Source organism: Eumetopias jubatus, unplaced genomic scaffold (assembly GCF_037043125.1).
Source record: "Eumetopias jubatus isolate StellerSeaLion01/CBP00866 unplaced genomic scaffold, mEumJub1_p1.0 scaffold_10, whole genome shotgun sequence".
Taxonomy (NCBI): domain Eukaryota; kingdom Metazoa; phylum Chordata; class Mammalia; order Carnivora; family Otariidae; genus Eumetopias; species Eumetopias jubatus.
The window spans coordinates 85,187,634-85,205,647 of NW_028274816.1; the positions used below are offsets into that span (position 1 = coordinate 85,187,634).

Here is an 18,014-nt window from a genome sequence, read left to right on the forward strand (position 1 = left end):
GCCCGGGAAGCGGGAAAGCCGGCAGTCCGTGGAGCAGGGTTCAAATCCGGGGTTCGCCAGGTGCTAGCTGCCCCCACCACCCCTCCGGGAAATGAGGTCCCCGTTCCAGTGTCGGCTGCCCCGTCTGCAGCCCGCGGACCGGGCACAGTGCACGCACACGGGTGACCAAGATTAAACGTCACCACACACTGTGGGCACCCGGCACAGCGCCTCGCACGAAGTAAGCACTCGATAAATTATATAATTATCATTAGTAGCATATTAATCATAATCATAATAATTTTAAAATTATTTTTATGCTTATTATTCACCAGCCACATACGCCAGCCTGAACCCAGGGATCTATAATTAGGAATTCACAAAGCTTGGCTGCCCCGAGCCGATGCATTTGAACAAAGTGTAAGTTAGTGTAAGATCCATAGGGAACAGTCACGCTTAGGGGAACTCAGGATCTGGGTGCTCTCCTAGACCCGCGCACCCCAGAAACTCCGAGGCTGGGCACAAAGGCCATTTCATAAACGGTCACAAACTCCAGACCAGTGACACACACCAGTAAAGTGTACGGTGTCGAGCCCCGAGCCCGCGGGACTGAGACAGAGGGCAGCAGAGGGCAGAAAGCAGGACTCACCCCTGGCCGGCGTCTCAAACCGAATGAAATCGCAGCATTCCGGAGCAGGAAAGATGCCAGACCAGGAATGGGGGCTCCTTGGTCCTGGAGAGAAACGTGGCGATCCTGGGCAGGGCTGGGCCAGCGGGGATGGCCCGGGGCGGCGTTTTCCTGCTAGAACCAGTGTGCAGGGTGGGGGCACGGAGCCACCATGGCAGCCCCGGGGCAAAGCCCACCCGCAGGCAGCAAAAACCGGTCCGGGGAAACTGCCCGGAGCCTGCGCTGCCCCTCCGCCACACGGCCCAGGTGCAGCCCCACCTGGCACAGCAGCCGTGCGGCCAGGGGAGCCCCTCGGCCTGTCTCCTGGGCATCGCCCTGTGCGTGCAACCTGGGGAGCCTGCACAGGGGATGCAGGCAGGGGTGCAGTCGGCGTGAAAGCCCTGTATTTCTTCCTTCCGGACAAGGTTTTATGATAGGACCCAGTAAATCACAAGTTCAAAATGGTTCAACAGGCACCGAGGCATCTAACTAGACTCTCGAGTTCATGTGTTATTATTAGTTATGATTTTAATGACTGCAACACCATGCACAGCCTCAGAGCCACTGTCTCCGTCCAGGATCTGGCGGCTGTCCCCAGCCCCTCTGGGGTCGTGCACAGCCGAGACATCCCAGCCCAGGTGGAGGGTGACGCCCCCCCCCGACACACACACATACACATACATGCATCTGGTTCTGCTCTGTGCCAGCAACGAATGAGGTCGGGACAGTACCTTCCTCCAATCAAGAAGTTACCATTTTGCAGGAAGAGACACTATGAAAATTTGCACAAACATCCATTTTCAATAAAGAACAGAAAAGAATCCATTTTCATTTTTTGTCTTCAAACCCCTGAGTTTGAGTCTCTCAGGAAAGAACGGGGAGGTCACAGCGACCTTGGCTCAGAGCCATCTGCCCCTCCACCTCCGAGCCCAGGATGGGGGCCCCGGGACGCACAATCTTCATCCCTCTTTCTCTACGGCGCACGTGCCCACAGAAGCTGGGAAGGGCTTCCGCAAAGTCAAGGGTTGCAGGTGGGAGTGAAGAGTCAAATTCTAGGCTTATCTAGAAGAACCTGAGATCAGGAGATAAGTTCCTCCCTCTTCTCCCAGCCTCTGCCTTTGCTGCCCGAGGAAGTGCGCTCTCTCTCTGAGCCTGAGTTTCTGTATCTACAAGATGCAGACTCATGAAAATATTACTGAGCATCTACCCTGCACCGGGCACCGTTCAAGGACTGGGGGATACAACAGTGACCAAAAGTGACCTGGGCTCCCCTGGTGGCGCTCACAGCCTCGTGGGGAGCCTACACGGGGGTCCAGCTCACAGGTTGGGAAGGTGCCAACAGCTTATGCACAAGGGGGGCTCTGCTCAGCCCTCTGCAGGCAGCAACCTCACCAGGTAGCCCGGTCTGTCACACGACATCGGTGCTGAGCAAGGTCCCTGGACATCTGGACTCTGGGGTCCCACCCATATAAACTACATTGCCATGTGAAATACACTCAGTTGAACCTGAATTTCAGATAAACAACAGATAATCTTTTAAGCATGAGTGTATTCCTCCATTCCTTGCCCCTCCCAGGCTCTCCTTCGAGGGGCAGAAGAGCCGTGGTCCACAGGCCTGCCAACCAGTGGGGGGTTTGGGAGAAGACTGTGAGGTGGGAGCAAGGCAGAAACAGGGTAGATCCTTCCTCTCTCTCTGCCTTGGGAGGTTTCTCCAGCAGCAGATCTTGTCTTTGCTGAAAGCTGCAGCTCGGGCGGGTCAGGCCCACCTTTGCCCCACTACCATCAGGTGTGGACTGGGACATGACCTCCTCCCTCTGACCCTCTGACCTGGGAGAGGGGTGGTGGCTTCCTGCTGCTAATCCGTAGGTTGTCTCCAGGAAGCCAAGGAACCTGAAGCTTCAGGGCCCTTGGCTGGCATGAAAAGGGCCCTAACAACACATCCACAGGGTCAAACGTTTTTGTGAAATTTTCAAAACAGAAAATATCTTAAACCCAATCAGGTAAAATCACTGTCTATGTCCACTCTGAGTTCCTGCCCATCACACTCCTCCTGTGTAAGGTACCGGGGGCGGGGGTGGGGGGGGTGGTGGCTGGCATCCGGGGGCTCCCGCCAAGGACAGGTTGGATGGGAAGATATACATACATAGTTTGGACTCAGCTGGGTTGTATTTACATGGTTCACAGGTATGTCTGTGTTTACTTAGGGGCCTGCTGGCCATCCCCAGGTGGCAGTCCAGCAACACTCCTTCCCATGACCACTCCAATCTGTCTGCTATGCGGAACCAGAAGGGATAAGATGTGAACACGACCTGAGTGCCTGCCAGAAAAATGTGGGCAGTTGCGGGAAAGTGAGATGTAGAATGTGCGAAGCCAGAAGCTAGGCCACAGGAAAGTCCACGGAAAATTATTCTGATCGCCAGACACAAAGTTGTAAGCAGAGAATTTGCTTCCCTTCCATGGGGAGTCAAAACACAAAGTATCTCTGGTCAGAGATAAATACAAAGTTACAAATGCCCCATACTTTCCTATTTCTTTCTTAAAACAGAAATTATCTTAGAGATAGAATATATCAGAATCCTTGTGTGTGTAGGGCAAAAATTGTGGCAGTACCACAAACTCTGTGTGAAGTCACACCTTTTTTTTAAGGGGTAAGAAGCATTTATTTTAAGATTTTATTTATTTGACAGAGAGAAAGAGAGAGAGAGGGTGCATGCACACAAGCAGGGGGAGCGGCAGGCAGCGGGAGAGGGAGAAGCAGCCTCCCCGCTGAGCAGGGAGCCGACGCGGGGCTCGATTCCAGGACCCCGGGATCATGACCTGAGCCGAAGGCAGATGCTTAACTGACTGAGCCTCCCAGGTGTCCCTAAAAACAAAATCTTTTAAAAAAAATAAAATAAAATAAAATAAAATTTACAATCTGGTGTTATTTCTTTCCTCATTCTAAACAAGGAATCATGTTCATACTTTTTTAAAGAGTTGTATAAGCCCCACGCAAGGTGGATCTGCCCATGGCTGTTTCTTTCCATCATCCGTATAGCAAAGACCTTACATGGAAGTCCTTCTATTCCAAGTCCTCGAGAGATTTGTGTCCTGGTTAGACATCGAAACATATACCATGAACAAACTGCACACGTGAGAAAGATGAGCAGATTAACAAAGGGCCAGTGGACCCAAAGGAAAATCGAGAAGCCATCAGAAACTGCTCACTACAGCAGAACGGAGCAGGAGGAAGGTGCCCCTGGGATACAAAGAAGGCTTTGTTGGTCTTTGCTTTTATTGATTTTTAATAAAAAAAAGTTTTTTTTTGTTTATCCTCACATGGCGGGTAGGGGGAACACTGGAGTCTCCTCCTCTTACAAGGACACCAATCCCACCATGGGAGCCCCACCCTCAAGACTGTTTAAACAGAATCACCTCCCAAAGGCCCCCTTCCAAACACCATCCCACTGGGAGCTGGGGCTCCACCATATGGATCCGGGGCTGATCTTTTTTTTTTTTTTATTTTATTATTATTTTTTTTATTTATGTGAGAAAGAGAGAATGAGAGACAGCATGAGAGGGAAGAGGGTTCAGAGGGAGAAGCAGACTCCCCGCTGAGCAGGGAGCCTGATGTGGGACTCGATCCCTGAGCCGAAGGCAATCGCTTAACCAACTGAGCCACCCAGGCGCCCCAGGGGGCTGATCTTTTAAACAAGTCAGTCCTTGAAGCAGATTGATAAGCAGAGCAAAAGGCATTTTCGGTTCATCAGGCCTCCTTACAGAATGCTGCCGTAAGAACACTTTTCTGGTTTTGGAGGCAATCCCAGGAATGATGGAAAAAAGGAGTCATCATGCACAGTGTTTTATTAAGCTAATTACCTGGAGAAATATTCAGTATCCAAACAACCCATGTGCCAGAGCTGGGGGCACGGCTACTGTAACATCTTCAGCGCAGCACAGAACCCTCAATTAGAGGCACGTTCCCCCCACCCTCCGCCCGTCGCCGTCCCAGAAGGGGGTCAGTGTCAGCAGCTAGTAAGAGGATGGTTAAGTCAATCAAGGGACATGCACTCTGAAGAGCCAGTAAAGTTAGAATTCTGCAGTCCATGCATGAGATTTGATCGCAAGTGGAAAGAGCAGAATTAAAATGGTTTCTGTAGGGAATGCCTACCTCTGGGAAAATACGTTATATCCTTTTGATAATCAAATGCTGTGCCTATGGCCAAGGGCACACAGAAATCAAAGTTATGACCGATGGGACTGAAGAATTTGCTCTTGCAATTTCCTATTCACATTGGCAATAAGTAATGAACAAAACGAACCACTGGGGGGAGGGGTGGAAAGACAGAAGAGAAAGAAGAGACGCACAGTGGGTATTTTAGAAAGCTTTTCTTTAAGAAAACAAACCCAAAAAATGTATGCAGAGGTCTGGCAGCTGGAGCGTCAACCCCCAGCTAGCAGGAAGGCGCTGCCGCCCAGAATGACTGGCTCACTAGAGCTGAGGGTCTGCCACACCTCGGCCCCTCGGCCCCTCGGCCCCTCACTGCACCGGCCAGGAGGCCTCACGCTGCCGCCGCAGTGTGCCCTGGGAGGTTACGCCACCACCTGTGTCCCCCACAGCGTCTACACTGGCTCACCTCTGTGCATCCATCCAACACCTGGCCCTCGACACACACATGTTTGAACCTGCGGCTACAGAGCCAAAGTCACGGTTTTCTTAGCACGTTTTGTGAACTAACCCCCAAATCCCTCTGAGCGGATTAGTCCTTAACAGGCTGGAAGACAACAGGGATTGAATTTAACCCACTTCCAAGTGGCTTGGGTTACAGGAGCATTATTCTTGCACTGGGATCTGATCCTGGGCGGGGAACAGGAGCATGGTCCCTGGGACATCTGTGAAAGCCCCAGGATGCGGGTCAGATGAAGGTGTGGGCCAAGCCCAAGGCCGCCTGCCAGCCTACCTCTGCCTGGCCCCTCCTGGTAACCACGCTCCCCAGGAGCAATCTCCAGCCCGGGCAGATGGTCGCTGCCGCGCGCCTTTCAGCCGCTGCCCCAACACGCCTGGCCGGGCCAGGACCAGGGGCCCTGGCTCAGCTCTCAGGGACTCACACGGCTGTGTGACCAGCCCCTGGCTCCCAGGTGCAGCCCGTAGGGCCCAAGAAGGCCCAGCCACCACCCAGGCGTAACTGCACGTCTCTGAAGCTGCCCCGGATGAGCCAGAAAGAGGACAGCGCACAACCCCCCCCCCCCCGCTGCCCCATCATCCGATCTCGGCCCCACTCTGAAATCCCAGGCCAGCAGAAGACCTGACTCTCCAGGGGGCAGCAGCCAGCAGGACGGAGGTCTTTCCAGGCCTCCTCCCCCACCCGGCACTTTGTGGGGCCCACACCTGCCGCGTGGGGCCTGGAGCCAGCAGCCCTTGGAGGATGACCGGTGACGCGCGTTCCTGCCAGAGAAGGCAGGCAGCCTGGGCTCGAGGGCCACCCTGTGACCCGGATCATCTTACTCTCGCTGCCGCGGCCCCTTTTCCTGTCCTGGAGGCCTGCAGGCAGCCAGCGGTCACACTCCAGAGAACCAGGTCAGATTTGGCCGGGAACAAAGCTTAGTTGTTAAAGAGCCTCCAAAAGGCCACACTGACAGCAAGACGCCCGGGGGCCGCTGCCCCCTCTGCCGGCAGCCGCTCAATGCCCCGCTTCACGCAGGCTGCAAGGGACCTGGGCCCCGGGCGGGGACAGGGAGATAAGGCAGAGAGAAACCGGGCTGGGAGAAGAGTGCCACACTCGACCTTGGAGACCCAAGGCCAGGCCACCCTTGCTGAGCGTCAATGAGAGCCACCGGGGAGCAGGAAGGACACGCAGAGCCTGGCACTCGGCAGCGCTCTGGCAATGAGGGACTGAACCCACAGGGACAGTCAAAACAGGCCAGGAAGCCTGGGGAGACAGGCACCCCACAGCTCAGCCCCCATCCCTCTGGGAGGCTGGGTCCCTCCTGTGCTCTGCACAGGCCTCTCCCACCCACGGACACCCCCCCCCCCCCAGTTCCCCAGGCCACGCCTAGAGCTGGGCATTCCAAGATAATAGCTCCAACAGAGAGAGCCAAGAACCCCCACAGTCACCTCCCTCCCCACACAGAGGTTCACACCCCTGGGGCCTGGGGCCTGGGGCCTCTCCCTCCAACCCTCCCTCCCCCAAGGCCACCAGCAGGATCCGCCCAGGAACTGGTGCTCCTCGCCCCAGGCTGGGCCCTGCTCTGCTGTGTGCTGAGCCTTCCTTATCAAGCACATCTTAGACAAACTGCACGGCCCACGCAACACTGCCCATGGACAAACAGCAGTGCGGAAACAAGGCCCCACCCCCAGGTCCCATCCACGTGGGGTGGCCTGGGATGGGCAGGAGAGTCTCACAGGGCTGCCCAAGGGGTTGGGTGGGGGATGGGGAGAGCCTTCTTCCTGCTAGTGGGGTCCCTGGGTCCTCAGGTGAGATGCCCTCTGCTGACACCCTCCTGAGAGCTCTGAGCATGTCCTCCTGGTTCATGGGCTCTAGGCCTCTGCTCCGGAGGGGCAGTCTCATGTCCCCTCTGCACCTGTCCTCACTCGAACTGGCTACTTGGAGGGGGTGGGTCTCCAGGAAGAAGATGGGCTGCCTCAAACTCAGGTGCATGCCACCGGACTCTCAGAACCCTCTGGGCTGGCTGGGAAGATGCTGCCGGGCAGGGGACTGGGAGCTGGGGTGAGCCAGAAGGGCGAGCAAGCCCATCACCCGTGCCTGAGCGTGCCTCCCCACCTCTGCAACGGGCCAGCAAGAAGGATGGTCCCAGGTCTCAGGCTCGGCCAGCTTACTCACGACTGGGGGGCTCCAGGGGTCCATGAGTCCCATGGTCCTGGGCACAAGTCCACAGTGCCACAGACTAACTGCACTAGGTAGCTCTTTCTCTCTACCCAGGTCCCCGAATGAACCAGAGCAAACAGGCTTGGACTCAAGAAGACAAGGGGCAGCGAGGACTGGGTGGGGGGAGGGGCCAGGGCAAAGAAGAGGAAGAACCCTGCCTTAACCCCCTGCCCACGCTCACCTCACCGGGCAACCCGGGGTTAGCTCACTGGGGAAGTATTCTTGGAGGTTCCTCTCCCTTCCCATAAGTCAGCTTCTAGGGCATTGGGTGTGAGGAAGGCTGCACTTCCCAGGGGCCAGCCACAGACAATAGTCTCGTTCCCCTGGGGTCCAGCCTCCTACCCAGGCCTCTGGAGAAGCCTCTTTAACGTCTGATAGGCCAGGTACCCCTTTGGGAATATCCCGAAAGCCACAAAGAATCTCAGACTAATTCCCAAGTGTACCCACAGACCAATCCCCAGCCCCCTGCTCCCCATTTCTGTGGTTTGTGGGCCTCAGGTAAGCGCCTGTGCCCATGAGGATTCCCAGGGGAGCCAGGGACACTGAAAGGCCAGGTCCCCGTGACCCAGCATGCAGTGAGAAGCCCCAAACTCAGAACACCAGAAAACCAGGGGGGTTCAGACAGCAGAGGGCCTGAGGGAAAAGCCTGGGCCTCACTCCTGGCCTCCGCAGCAGCAGAGGGTGCAGGGAGGACCGGGCATCTTCCCGGCTTCCTGGGAAAGGGGAGGAACATACGGCCTTCCTGGCCTTCCTACAGCTGGTAAGAATGATGAAGACAGTAGCAGCCACCAAGGTACAGGGCAGGTGTTTCTAGGCCTTTATACGCAGGGGCTCATGCAATCCTCACAACCAATCAGCATCAACCCTGTTTAACAAATGAAGTGAGATCAAGTACCCTGCCACACAGTGAGGAGGTGCCAGCCTGGGACTGGCTTCCAGGAGCCCCCCAGTTCGCCCCTGGGCCACGCTGCCTGTGGACCAACACCACCCTGCCCCACCGGAACAGCAGGGGAGATGGATCCAGGAAAAGGCTGGAGCGGCTTTGGAGCTGCCGTCCTGCAGCCCCCACCAGGGCCTTCACTTTGTTCCCCACCTGGAAAGCCCCTTTCTATTCCCCACCTACTCCCACCTCTCATTTCTCAGGGCCCAGTTCAATCTTGGCTCCCACTCAGACCTCCTGTCATGCCTGGGATCCCACCTTCCAGGGTATTTGGTAGCATTTGGAGCCTACAGCTCAGGTCGGGGCAGCGGGGGGGCGGGGGCGGCGCGGTCATCCAGCTGGTGTCTCGCCTGCTTCTTGTCTCCCCTGTGAGCATGCAGCAAGGACCCCCGTCGTTTTAGCATCTTCGTCCCCTCGTGGCCCTGGCGGTGGGTGCCCAACGCATGGTGTGTGTTCAGTGAATGTGTACAGCCCTAAGACACTTGGGATCCGCCCCAAAGCATAGCTTAAAAATGTTCCCCGTTTCAGGGACTCATGAGTGCTCAAAACCAGCTCTACAGAGGACCCCATTATAATCATCTGATTTCTTTCTGAGCCCATAAATAGGTCCAGAAGCAATGATCCCACTCAGTCCAGGCAGAAAATAAAAGCCTTTTCAGCTGTCCTTGGATTTTCAGCCCTGGGGTGGGGGGTTAACACTGTTTGGGCTCTCCTTAATTTCATAGCATTGATGCTACCTAGGGGTCAGTCTGACTTCTGCAGAGCACCCCTCTGAACAGGGCGCACCAAGAGAACTGGGGCAGGCTCAGAATGAGGCCAAGAGGCCAGCCCTCCCCTGGGCCAGGCCCCTCCAGCCCAATCCCATACAACTGCAACAGAGTGACCCAGCCTGCCTTGGACCACTGCCAGCAGGGGAACAAACTGGAAGTGGTCCAAGCCCTCCCTGCTCCCATCCTCCAGGGCCCCACCCCGTTAGGTAAACACAGGAGCCATGGAGGCTGCCTTTACAAGAGCTGGTTCCTACTCACCCCATAAACCCTACTTCCATTTATTACACAAAGCTTCATCTTTCTTTTTTTAATTTACCGGGGGGGGGAGGGGAAGAAGGCCTGGAGGAGAGGAGCCCAAGCCTGCTTCAGGGGCCCTCTGGCATCCACAGAGGTCTCAAAGTCCCCCCAGGAAAATGCCAAGGACCTATGACCTGGCAGGACCCATATCGCCCCCACTGTCCAGACCCACCAGCAGGAGGTGAAACACAAGGAGCCTAGGGTGGGAGCCAGCAGAGGTCCCTGGGATGCACTGGGCTAGCGATCCAAGGGAGAGGGCCGCACACGGCAGCAATGCCCACAACCATCTCAAGTATTTGGAGCATGCTGGGGAGGAAGGGAGGCCAAGTGCCAAATCCCAGCATATGCCACCTGGAAGCCCCCTCCCCCCCCCACCATTACATCAACGCGCGCACGCTCCCAAGATAGAGCTGTGCTGGGGGTGTCTGAAGGGCCGTGCTGTTTGCAACAAGGGGGTTAAAGTTGGAATTCTAAGCCACTGACCCAGAAGGGTATTTTAAAGGAAGTTCTGAGTAACCCTCTTTTAGACAAGTTATTCTTTATTACTCATTTCAGTTCCTGAATATGGAAAGCAGGAGACTGAGAAATGGCCCAAAGGCACGGGGGTGGCCCGAATGGCCTCTTCAGCTCCAACTAAGTCCCATGATGCTGTCCTCTTATCAGTAAAAATCAGTTCATGAGTCCTTGGCAGAAAACTTCATGTCCAAATAGATTAAGGGGAGGAACACAGTTTGCAAGGTGAGCAAAAGAGGAGATGCTACTTATATTTGAGAACTGAGGACAACGGATCCTGCCAGGATCCCTTGGGGGGGGGGGGCACAAAGAAAAGAAAGAGAAAGAAAGAAAGAGAGAGAGAGAGAAAGAGAGATCTGGGTTACCCTTGTCTGCCCTTCCATGCTTGTGGCCTCAGTTGTCCCATCTGTGAAATGGAACTTCAGAGTGATGCGAGCCAGTGAGGCCTCCCCCACCTGTGTGAGGTTAGAGCTGCCGGTGGAGTTAGGATGCCAGCACCCGGGGGTGGGGGACGCACTCTGAGACCCACCGGATGAACCCGTGGTACTAAGCCCGGGCCTTGCTGGATGGTCCCATTTGGCGAACTTCCCAAGCTCCACCGGGTAGAGGGGTAACAAACAGTTCATCTGAAGAAAGGATGCTGCGGCCTGGACCACCACCAGCCCTGGAGGCTGAGCCCCAGGAAATCCTCCACCCCACCACCCCCTGCCAACACACACAGACGCACGCCGGGACCCGCGGGTGGCGCCTGGAGAGTCGGACGCAAGGGGCAAGGAGGGCGAGCAGGAAGTACGACCAGCCTAGGGCAGCGGCCCCCACGGCGGCCCCTCCGGACAGACACCTGAGCGAGCAGTGGCTGACGGCGGCGGGGGACCCCGGGCAAGGTCGGGAGCGGGGCCAGCCGTGCCGGGGTCAGAGGCCTCAGCGCCAGGACTCCCCCCCTCCAACCCGCCCCTGCCCCGCCCCCCTCACGGGTGGTCCCGACCCGCGCGCGGGCCCCGCGGCCTGGGAGCAAAGGGCAGCGCCGAGTCCGTCGAGGGGCTCACCGCCTGGAGGACCCTGGATCCGGGTCCGGTTTGGGAGCTGCGAACACGGGCCGGGCGCGAACGCCCCACGCGCGGGAGCTGAGCGGGAGTGCAACGGCCCGCGCCGTCCCCACCCGCCACCTCCTCGGCTCAGGTAAGAAGGGCTCGTCCCGGGACACCGACCCCTCCCCGCTCCGGCCGCGGCGCCCACCTGAGTACGACTTCTTCATGGTGCCGCCGCGGCCGCCGCTCCCAGGAAAGTGTGGCGGCGAGGCCCCGGGGCGCGGGCTCCCGGGTCGCTAATCCCGGGCCCGGAGAGCGCGGGGTGGGGCGGGAGGAGGGGCCGCCCCCGGCCCCGCCCCCGCCCGTGGAGGTGCGCGCCCGGCCCCGCCCCGCGCTGCACCTGGCGCGGCCCCGCGGCCCGGGCTCTGCACCCCTACGCAGCACGTCCGAGGGTGGGGACGCCTGGTGGCCCGCGCCGGCCCGCATCGCCCACCCCCTACCCCCCACCCCCAGCGCGAAGGGCTGGTCCCGGGGCGTCGCAGCTCCTTCCCTGTCTCGAGTCCCGGCGCGGGGGCCCAGGTGACCGCTGGGGGAGGAGGGAGCGCGGGGTGCGGCCGCGCGCTCAGGCCGAGGGGCGAGGCGGTGGCACAGCGGGCCAGCCCCCCGTGTGTGGGGGGGGGCGGGCGGCGGAGCCGGACTCCAGTTTAGTTGCCCAGGGCAGGGCAGGGTGGGGGGCGGGGTACCTGCCTCTCTACCTGTCTAGTAGTCAAAAGAACAGACTGCCTCTACTCCTCTGATGAGCGGGGGCCTCGGTTTCCACATCTGTAGAATGGGCGCGTTGTATCAGCTCGATTTCTGATCCATCTGAGGAACATTGATCCGCTCTGTGCCAGGTACTGTGCGCGGCTCTGAAGAGCAGACACAGAGGGACACTCGGCTTTCCAACCTGTGTAGTACAGGCAGTGATGAGAGTGTGCATTCCTGGCAAAAGTTGTACAGAAGAATTCTCTCTACTTTTGTATCCTTAAGGAAATTTTCCGTAATAAAACTTTTTTTTTTTTTAACATACAGAGGAGAAAGTGAGGCGTTTTGTCTAGAGGGTGATGCCAGAGTTGTATTAAGGTGGTGCCAATTCAAGGTTTTAAAGAGTGAGTAGGAATCTGCCAGGTAGCCAAGGTTTGGGGAGGCAGGCTGTTCCAGGCAGAGGGAAGGGCGTGGCAGAGCCCCAGGCGCGATGTCTCACAAGCGCAGAGAGACGCACCCGGCCGGCCCTTCCAGATTTGCCAGCCCAGGCCCCCAGGTAAGACAGGAGTGGGGGAGGAGATCCACACAAATTCTCAGTGAGGGCTCAGCGCTGCCTGCTCCTGGCCGCCATCCCAAACAGCACACAGGAGAAAGTAGGCTTAGCTTCATCAACCCTCTCTTCCCCTCTTCTCCTTTACTTTCCATGGGGGTCCAAGAAGCATTTTTATTTCCTGCCAGGGAGTGGGAAACCCTTATAAATGAGAACTCAGGTACACGTGGCTCGGTGGGTGAGTCCTTCCCACCTGCTCCCCATTGTCAGAAATCTGTCCAGGCAGGTGACCTTCCCCAACCCCTGGTTAGAGTCAACTGGACCACAGTAGACCCTGGACTCTGCCCGGGCCAACCTCCCACTTCCTTATCTAGGGATGGGAAGCTGAGGCAGGGCAGGGGTGTGAAGGAGGGGAGCAGCTCCAGGCCTGGGGCTATAGATGAATTATAAGCAGCTATCAGTAGATTCTGGGTTGGCCGCGCACCCCTCGCCCCCCCACCATCGTCACTTGCACTAGCACAACACCCCTAACTGCCATGTGTGCAAATTCTACTCTGGTGTCAAGCTTTGTTCTGATTCAGCCAGAATGCATGGTACAGCCCTGACACTGAGGCCTCTGGTTCCCAGAGCCCAACCACCTCTCAAGAGTCTGTCGAATTGTTGGCTTCGTTCCTTTTATTTAGCTCACATCAGAGATGCCCCGGTGCTCATCCATCCTCAGAGTAGATGCATCCTGGAGTCATGGAGGATGTTTTCCGTTGGGTTGGCCCCTCTCTCGACGCTCACCTTTCTGCCTGTGGGTCATAATTCACATGTACCTGGGCACCCAGGAACCAGGAACACCTGTGTTGCAGTGATACAGGACCTCTAACATTCCCAAGACTCTTGAAGGAAGGATGAGAGAGAGGGAGGGAGGGGAGGAGGGGCATGGCTTTCAAGATGCATGAAGGTTGTTTAAGCACAAAAATTTTATTTTCATTCTTTTTATGGACACTCTCTAATAAAACGTATAACAAAATCACTTGCCTTAATAGAGTATACCAAACTTTCTCATGGCTCAAGATCATCTTAAATGACACCTTTAATGGTTACTGACTCATATACTGCTGTGTTTCTTCTTCACGAAACGTCCCCAGGCCACTGTGCTGGCCGCCTTTTAAAAATTTTTTTTCAACACTCAGCTCCCTCACCTACTGTGTGGCTTGTGACAAGCCATATGACGTCTCTGAGTCTCAGTTTCTGCTCCTATAAATGTAATGACAATATCTTACATAGCTTGCGAGGCGGTTGTATTGATTAGAAAAGCAACGTATGGGGACACCTAGGGGGCTAAGTTGATTAAGCGGCCGGCTCTTGATTTCGGCTCAGGTCACAATCTCAGGGTCCTGGGATTGAGCCCTGCATCGGGCTCCCTGCTCAGTGGGGCGTCTGCTTCTCCCTCTGCCCCTCCCCCTCCCACTCGTGCACTCTCTCTCTCTCTCTCTCTCTCTCTCAAATAAATAAAATCTTTAAAAAAAAAAAAAAAAGAGTGCTGTTGCCCCCCGGGGGACAGGAAGCCTTCACCAAGTGGTGGCAGAAAGCTTAGCAAACCTGGTGCCTGCACAGATGGAAAGTGTGCTCGCGAACTTGATGATCTAGCTAACGGACTTTCCAGGGGGAGGCAGAAGGCTCTGCCTATCATAAAATGAGAAAGGAGAAAGATGAACTAAGAGCAAACAATTTGAGTTTCAAGTGGAATTGCGAGGAAATGGGAAAAGCCGGAACTGTCTCCGCAGCCAGCAAAGGGTTCTCAAAGTAAGAAAGGGCCTCAGAACAAGGAAGTCCAGATGTGACTGTCAGATCCTTGGGGAAGACCTCAGGGAAAAATGTAAAGGTGCTTCATAAACTGTTTCCGACAGAGGCACTTTGAGGGTCTTCTTGCCTTGCAGACCCTATTAGAGTTGGCCTTCCGGGGGCTTCTCCCACTGCATCCTCACATGAGGGCAGAGACGGGCTAATCTCAGGAAGTGTTGTGGTGCTAAGTGAAGGCAGCCATCCGAAAAGGCTCCACACTGTATGATTCCAGCTATAGGACATTCTGGAAGGGGCAGAACTATGGAGACAGTAATCAGGGGCTGCCACGGGGTAGACAGGAAGGAAGGAGGGACGAACAGGTGGAGCACAGGGGATTTTTAGGCCAGTGAAACTATTATGTGGGATACTGTAGTGGCCGATCCGTGTTATCACGCACTTGCCCAAACCCATGGAGTGTGCAACGAGAGTGAGCCCTAACATGTACTGTGGGCTTTAGTTAATTATCACGTATCAATAGTGGCTCATCAGTTGTGACAAATGTGCCACTCCAGTGCAAGATGTGAAGAAGAGGGAATGCTGGGGGCGGGGTGGGGGGCCATGTGGGGCCCGTGGGAACGCTCTGTGCCTTCTGCTCCCCTTTTCTCTAACCCTAAAACAACTCTTTACACACAAAGTCTATTCATTTTTTTTTAAAGTTTTGTGGGTAGGGTTTTTAATGCAAGGAGCCGATTTTAAATGAACACATAGGCAGCCCCCAAGCTTTTAAAGGAATTAGGTTTGGACTAAACGGGGATAAAGCCGAGGCAAAATGAAAAAAGAGGCTTTTGGACTCTCAGCCTCTTAGAGGAAGAAGCAGGCTGAGAAAGCTGTTCAGTTACAAACGCTGTTTTCTTATGAAAGAGGAAGTGTGACTCAGAGAACAGCCCCAGGCGGGGGCGTAGGACTTGAGGAACCCTCCCCCGGAGTCCCATCTGCACCAGGTGGCCTCAAGGACTAGACTGCATCCTGCATCTGGAGTCTGGGCCCAAAGCACGTGGACCAGACGTCGGGGGTCTTGGGGGCGGGTGAGTGTACTTTGCATGTGGGAGCACGTGGGTTGCTGTGGCCCAAGGATGGGCTGTGTCAGAGCATATTTCCCAAAAACGGCCACGGCACTGTCTCCATCCCCCTTCCACATTGTGACCTTAGTGTTCTTCCCTATGTCCCCTCCCTTTGACTGTGGGAGAGCCTGTTGTTTCATTATAACCCTGAAACTTGAGACACTCCAGACTTCTTTGTGATGAGGAAGCCAAGGCACACGGGAGTGTGTCGGGTAACTACTGCTGTGTAACAAATTGTCACAAACTTAGTGGCTTACAATGACACACGGTTAACATCGCATGGCTTCTGTGAGTCAGGAATATGTGCGTGGCTGGGCTGGGCTCCGGGCTGCAGAGGGTCTCACAGATGGCAGTCCAGGGGCTGGCTGGGGCAGGGTCTCCTCTGAAGGTTCAACGAGGGAAGGATACACATCCAAGTTGACGTGGTTGTTGCCAGAGCTGAGCTCCGTGGAGGCTCTTAAACTGAAGGCCTCGGTTCTGCACCAGCTAGAACTGAGCTCCTTGACATGTGGGACTCCCCGACTCAGCAACTTGTCCATCAAGGGAAGACGGTCCGCTGGAAAGATGGAAACCGTGATCTCGTAATCTGATCACGGAGGTGGCCGCCCTGAATACCGGGAGGCAGGCAAGCTTTGGGACCATCGTAGAAACAGCCTGCCCCAAGGAGGCCACAAGTGGAGATCTTGTCAGCGGTCCTGGTCTCTGGGTCTTCCCAGCCCAGGTGCCGGTGAGGTGAGCCTTCCCGTGCTCCCCACACCGCACCTCCCACGTCGTCGGCTGGCCTGAGACCTCCGGCCCCAGCCACCGCCCGGGCCCCCTGCCTCTGCTCACATTTTCTTCTCTGTCGTCCGTCAACGTCTTGCTAGTCCTTTCCCTGGACCTCCCACCCAGGGTTCCAGGCCCGAGTGGTCCGACGTGGCTCTGATAAGCCATCCGGGGGGATTGCTCCGGTCCTCTGTCCTGAGCGGGTCCTGGTCACACCAGGTGTGGGCTATCTTTGCTTCTTCAGCTCGGCTCGGCACACCTGCTGCTGACTGTTCCCTAACTTGTGCTGTCCCTGAGCTTGAACTCGTCAGAGGACTGAGGCCTTGCTGCATGTGCAGAGTTTACGGTAAAGGTGTGGCTACTCTGACACCCGCATATGCAATGTGGGAGAGCGCGTTGCTCCCCCCTGTCCGGAAAGCACTCTGGCAAATATGTGTCAGGAGCTTTGTCCTCTTAATTACATTGTTTTTTCATTGGCTGATTCAACACATATTTCTTGATTACTCATTATGGCCCCTTCCCTCTAATGCTTCTAGTTGGGCCAGGAAAACAGACATTAACCAAACCGACATAGAAGAAGGTGCAATCAGAGTATACACTAAAAGCTTCACATCTGGTCCGGGGTCAGGGAGGGCTTCTTGTAGGAGGGGGGACTGGGCTGAGGTCAGAAAGATGAGCCAGGATTAACCAGGAGGAACGGAGGGGAAGGGGAGAGCAGCCTGTGCAAAGGCCCTTCGGTGGGAGGGAAGGTGGTCCCTGCGGGGAACTGCAGGGACGCAGGAGGCTTGAGCCCAGAGAAGCTGGAGAGATGGCGGAGGAAGCAGGCCTTACAGGCACTTTAATGACTTGGACCTTTACCCTAAAAAAGAACAGGAGGTCAGGGAAAGGTTCCAAGAGGGAGAAGAGGGGCTGGCATGAGCCGCCTGGCACTCCGGAACAGCCGTCTAGATGGACTGCAAGCGACGGGAGGGGGCCGGAGTCCAGGGGGAGCCTGAGGCAGTGTTCCAGGCTCGGACGATGGTGGGGCTCAGGGCAGGGGCATGGTGAGATGCAAAGAGAGAAATTGCAGCGTCTCAGAAAGGAGCCCCAGAGGTAAAATCACCCGGGCCTGGGGATGGGCCGCATCAGGACGGCTCAGAGAGACGCAAGAGGGACGGATGGAGGACAGGCTGAGCTTCAGGCATGTCGTGTTGCGGAGGCTTCCAAGCATCCAAGGCGAGCCATCAGCTGGGCGGTGGCGTCTGTGCTTGGGCATCAGGCGGGTCTCGGCTGTCAAGATCCCTCCCAGAGCCTGCTGGGAGGTGGGAGGGGAACAGACAGACACACAGACAACAGGTGTGCACTGGACCTTCTCAGCAGCCCGCCGGCAGTGCGGGAAATTAAAGCCAGTATTCAGGAACAGCTTTAGCGTTCAAGAAGTAACAGCCCCGTCTCGGTGGAAGAGTATGCAAAGCTTCGGCGAGTGCCAAAGGAAGACTTTGGGGAAAGTTTCAGAACTGGATAGGGGTGATGTTTGCACACCATGAATGCGTTAAATGCCACCGACTTGCTCGCCTTAAATGGTTATTTTATTTTATGTGATTTTCGCTTCAATAAGTTTTTTTTTTTTAAGATTTTATTTATTTGACACAGAGAGACACAGCGAGAGAGGGAACACAAGCAGGGGGAGTGGGAGAGGGAGAAGCAGGCTTCCCGCCGAGCAGGGAGCCCGATGCGGGGCTCGATCCCAGGACCCCGGGATCACGACCTGAGCCGAAGACAGACGCTTAACGACTGAGCCACCCAGGCGCCCCGTCAATAAGTTATTTTTAAAAAATGAAGGTTGCGGGCTGAGCTCCGTCGGTGGAGTGCAGTGTGCGACTCTTGATCTCGGGGTCGTGAGTTCGAGCCCCGCGTTGGGCACAGAGTTTACTTAAAAAACAAAAAGAAGGCTGCAAGGGCCGTAGGTACACAGAGATCTTGTCTAGAAAACAGAAAGATGACGCATCTAGTAAAATAAAA

General features: G+C 56.0%; 1 protein-coding gene across 1 annotated transcript in view; it reads right to left on the reverse strand.

The window, feature by feature from the left end:
* SEPTIN9 (septin 9) overlaps positions 1–11,302 on the reverse strand; it is a 151,397-nt gene extending 140,095 nt beyond the window's left edge. Inside the window, exon 1 of the mRNA XM_028112902.2 lies at positions 11,269–11,302. Within this exon, the coding sequence (XP_027968703.1) occupies positions 11,269–11,287 (19 nt within the window). The 5' untranslated portion in view covers positions 11,288–11,302. The remainder of the gene's footprint in view (positions 1–11,268) is intronic.
* Positions 11,303–18,014: the final 6,712 nt, after the last annotated feature.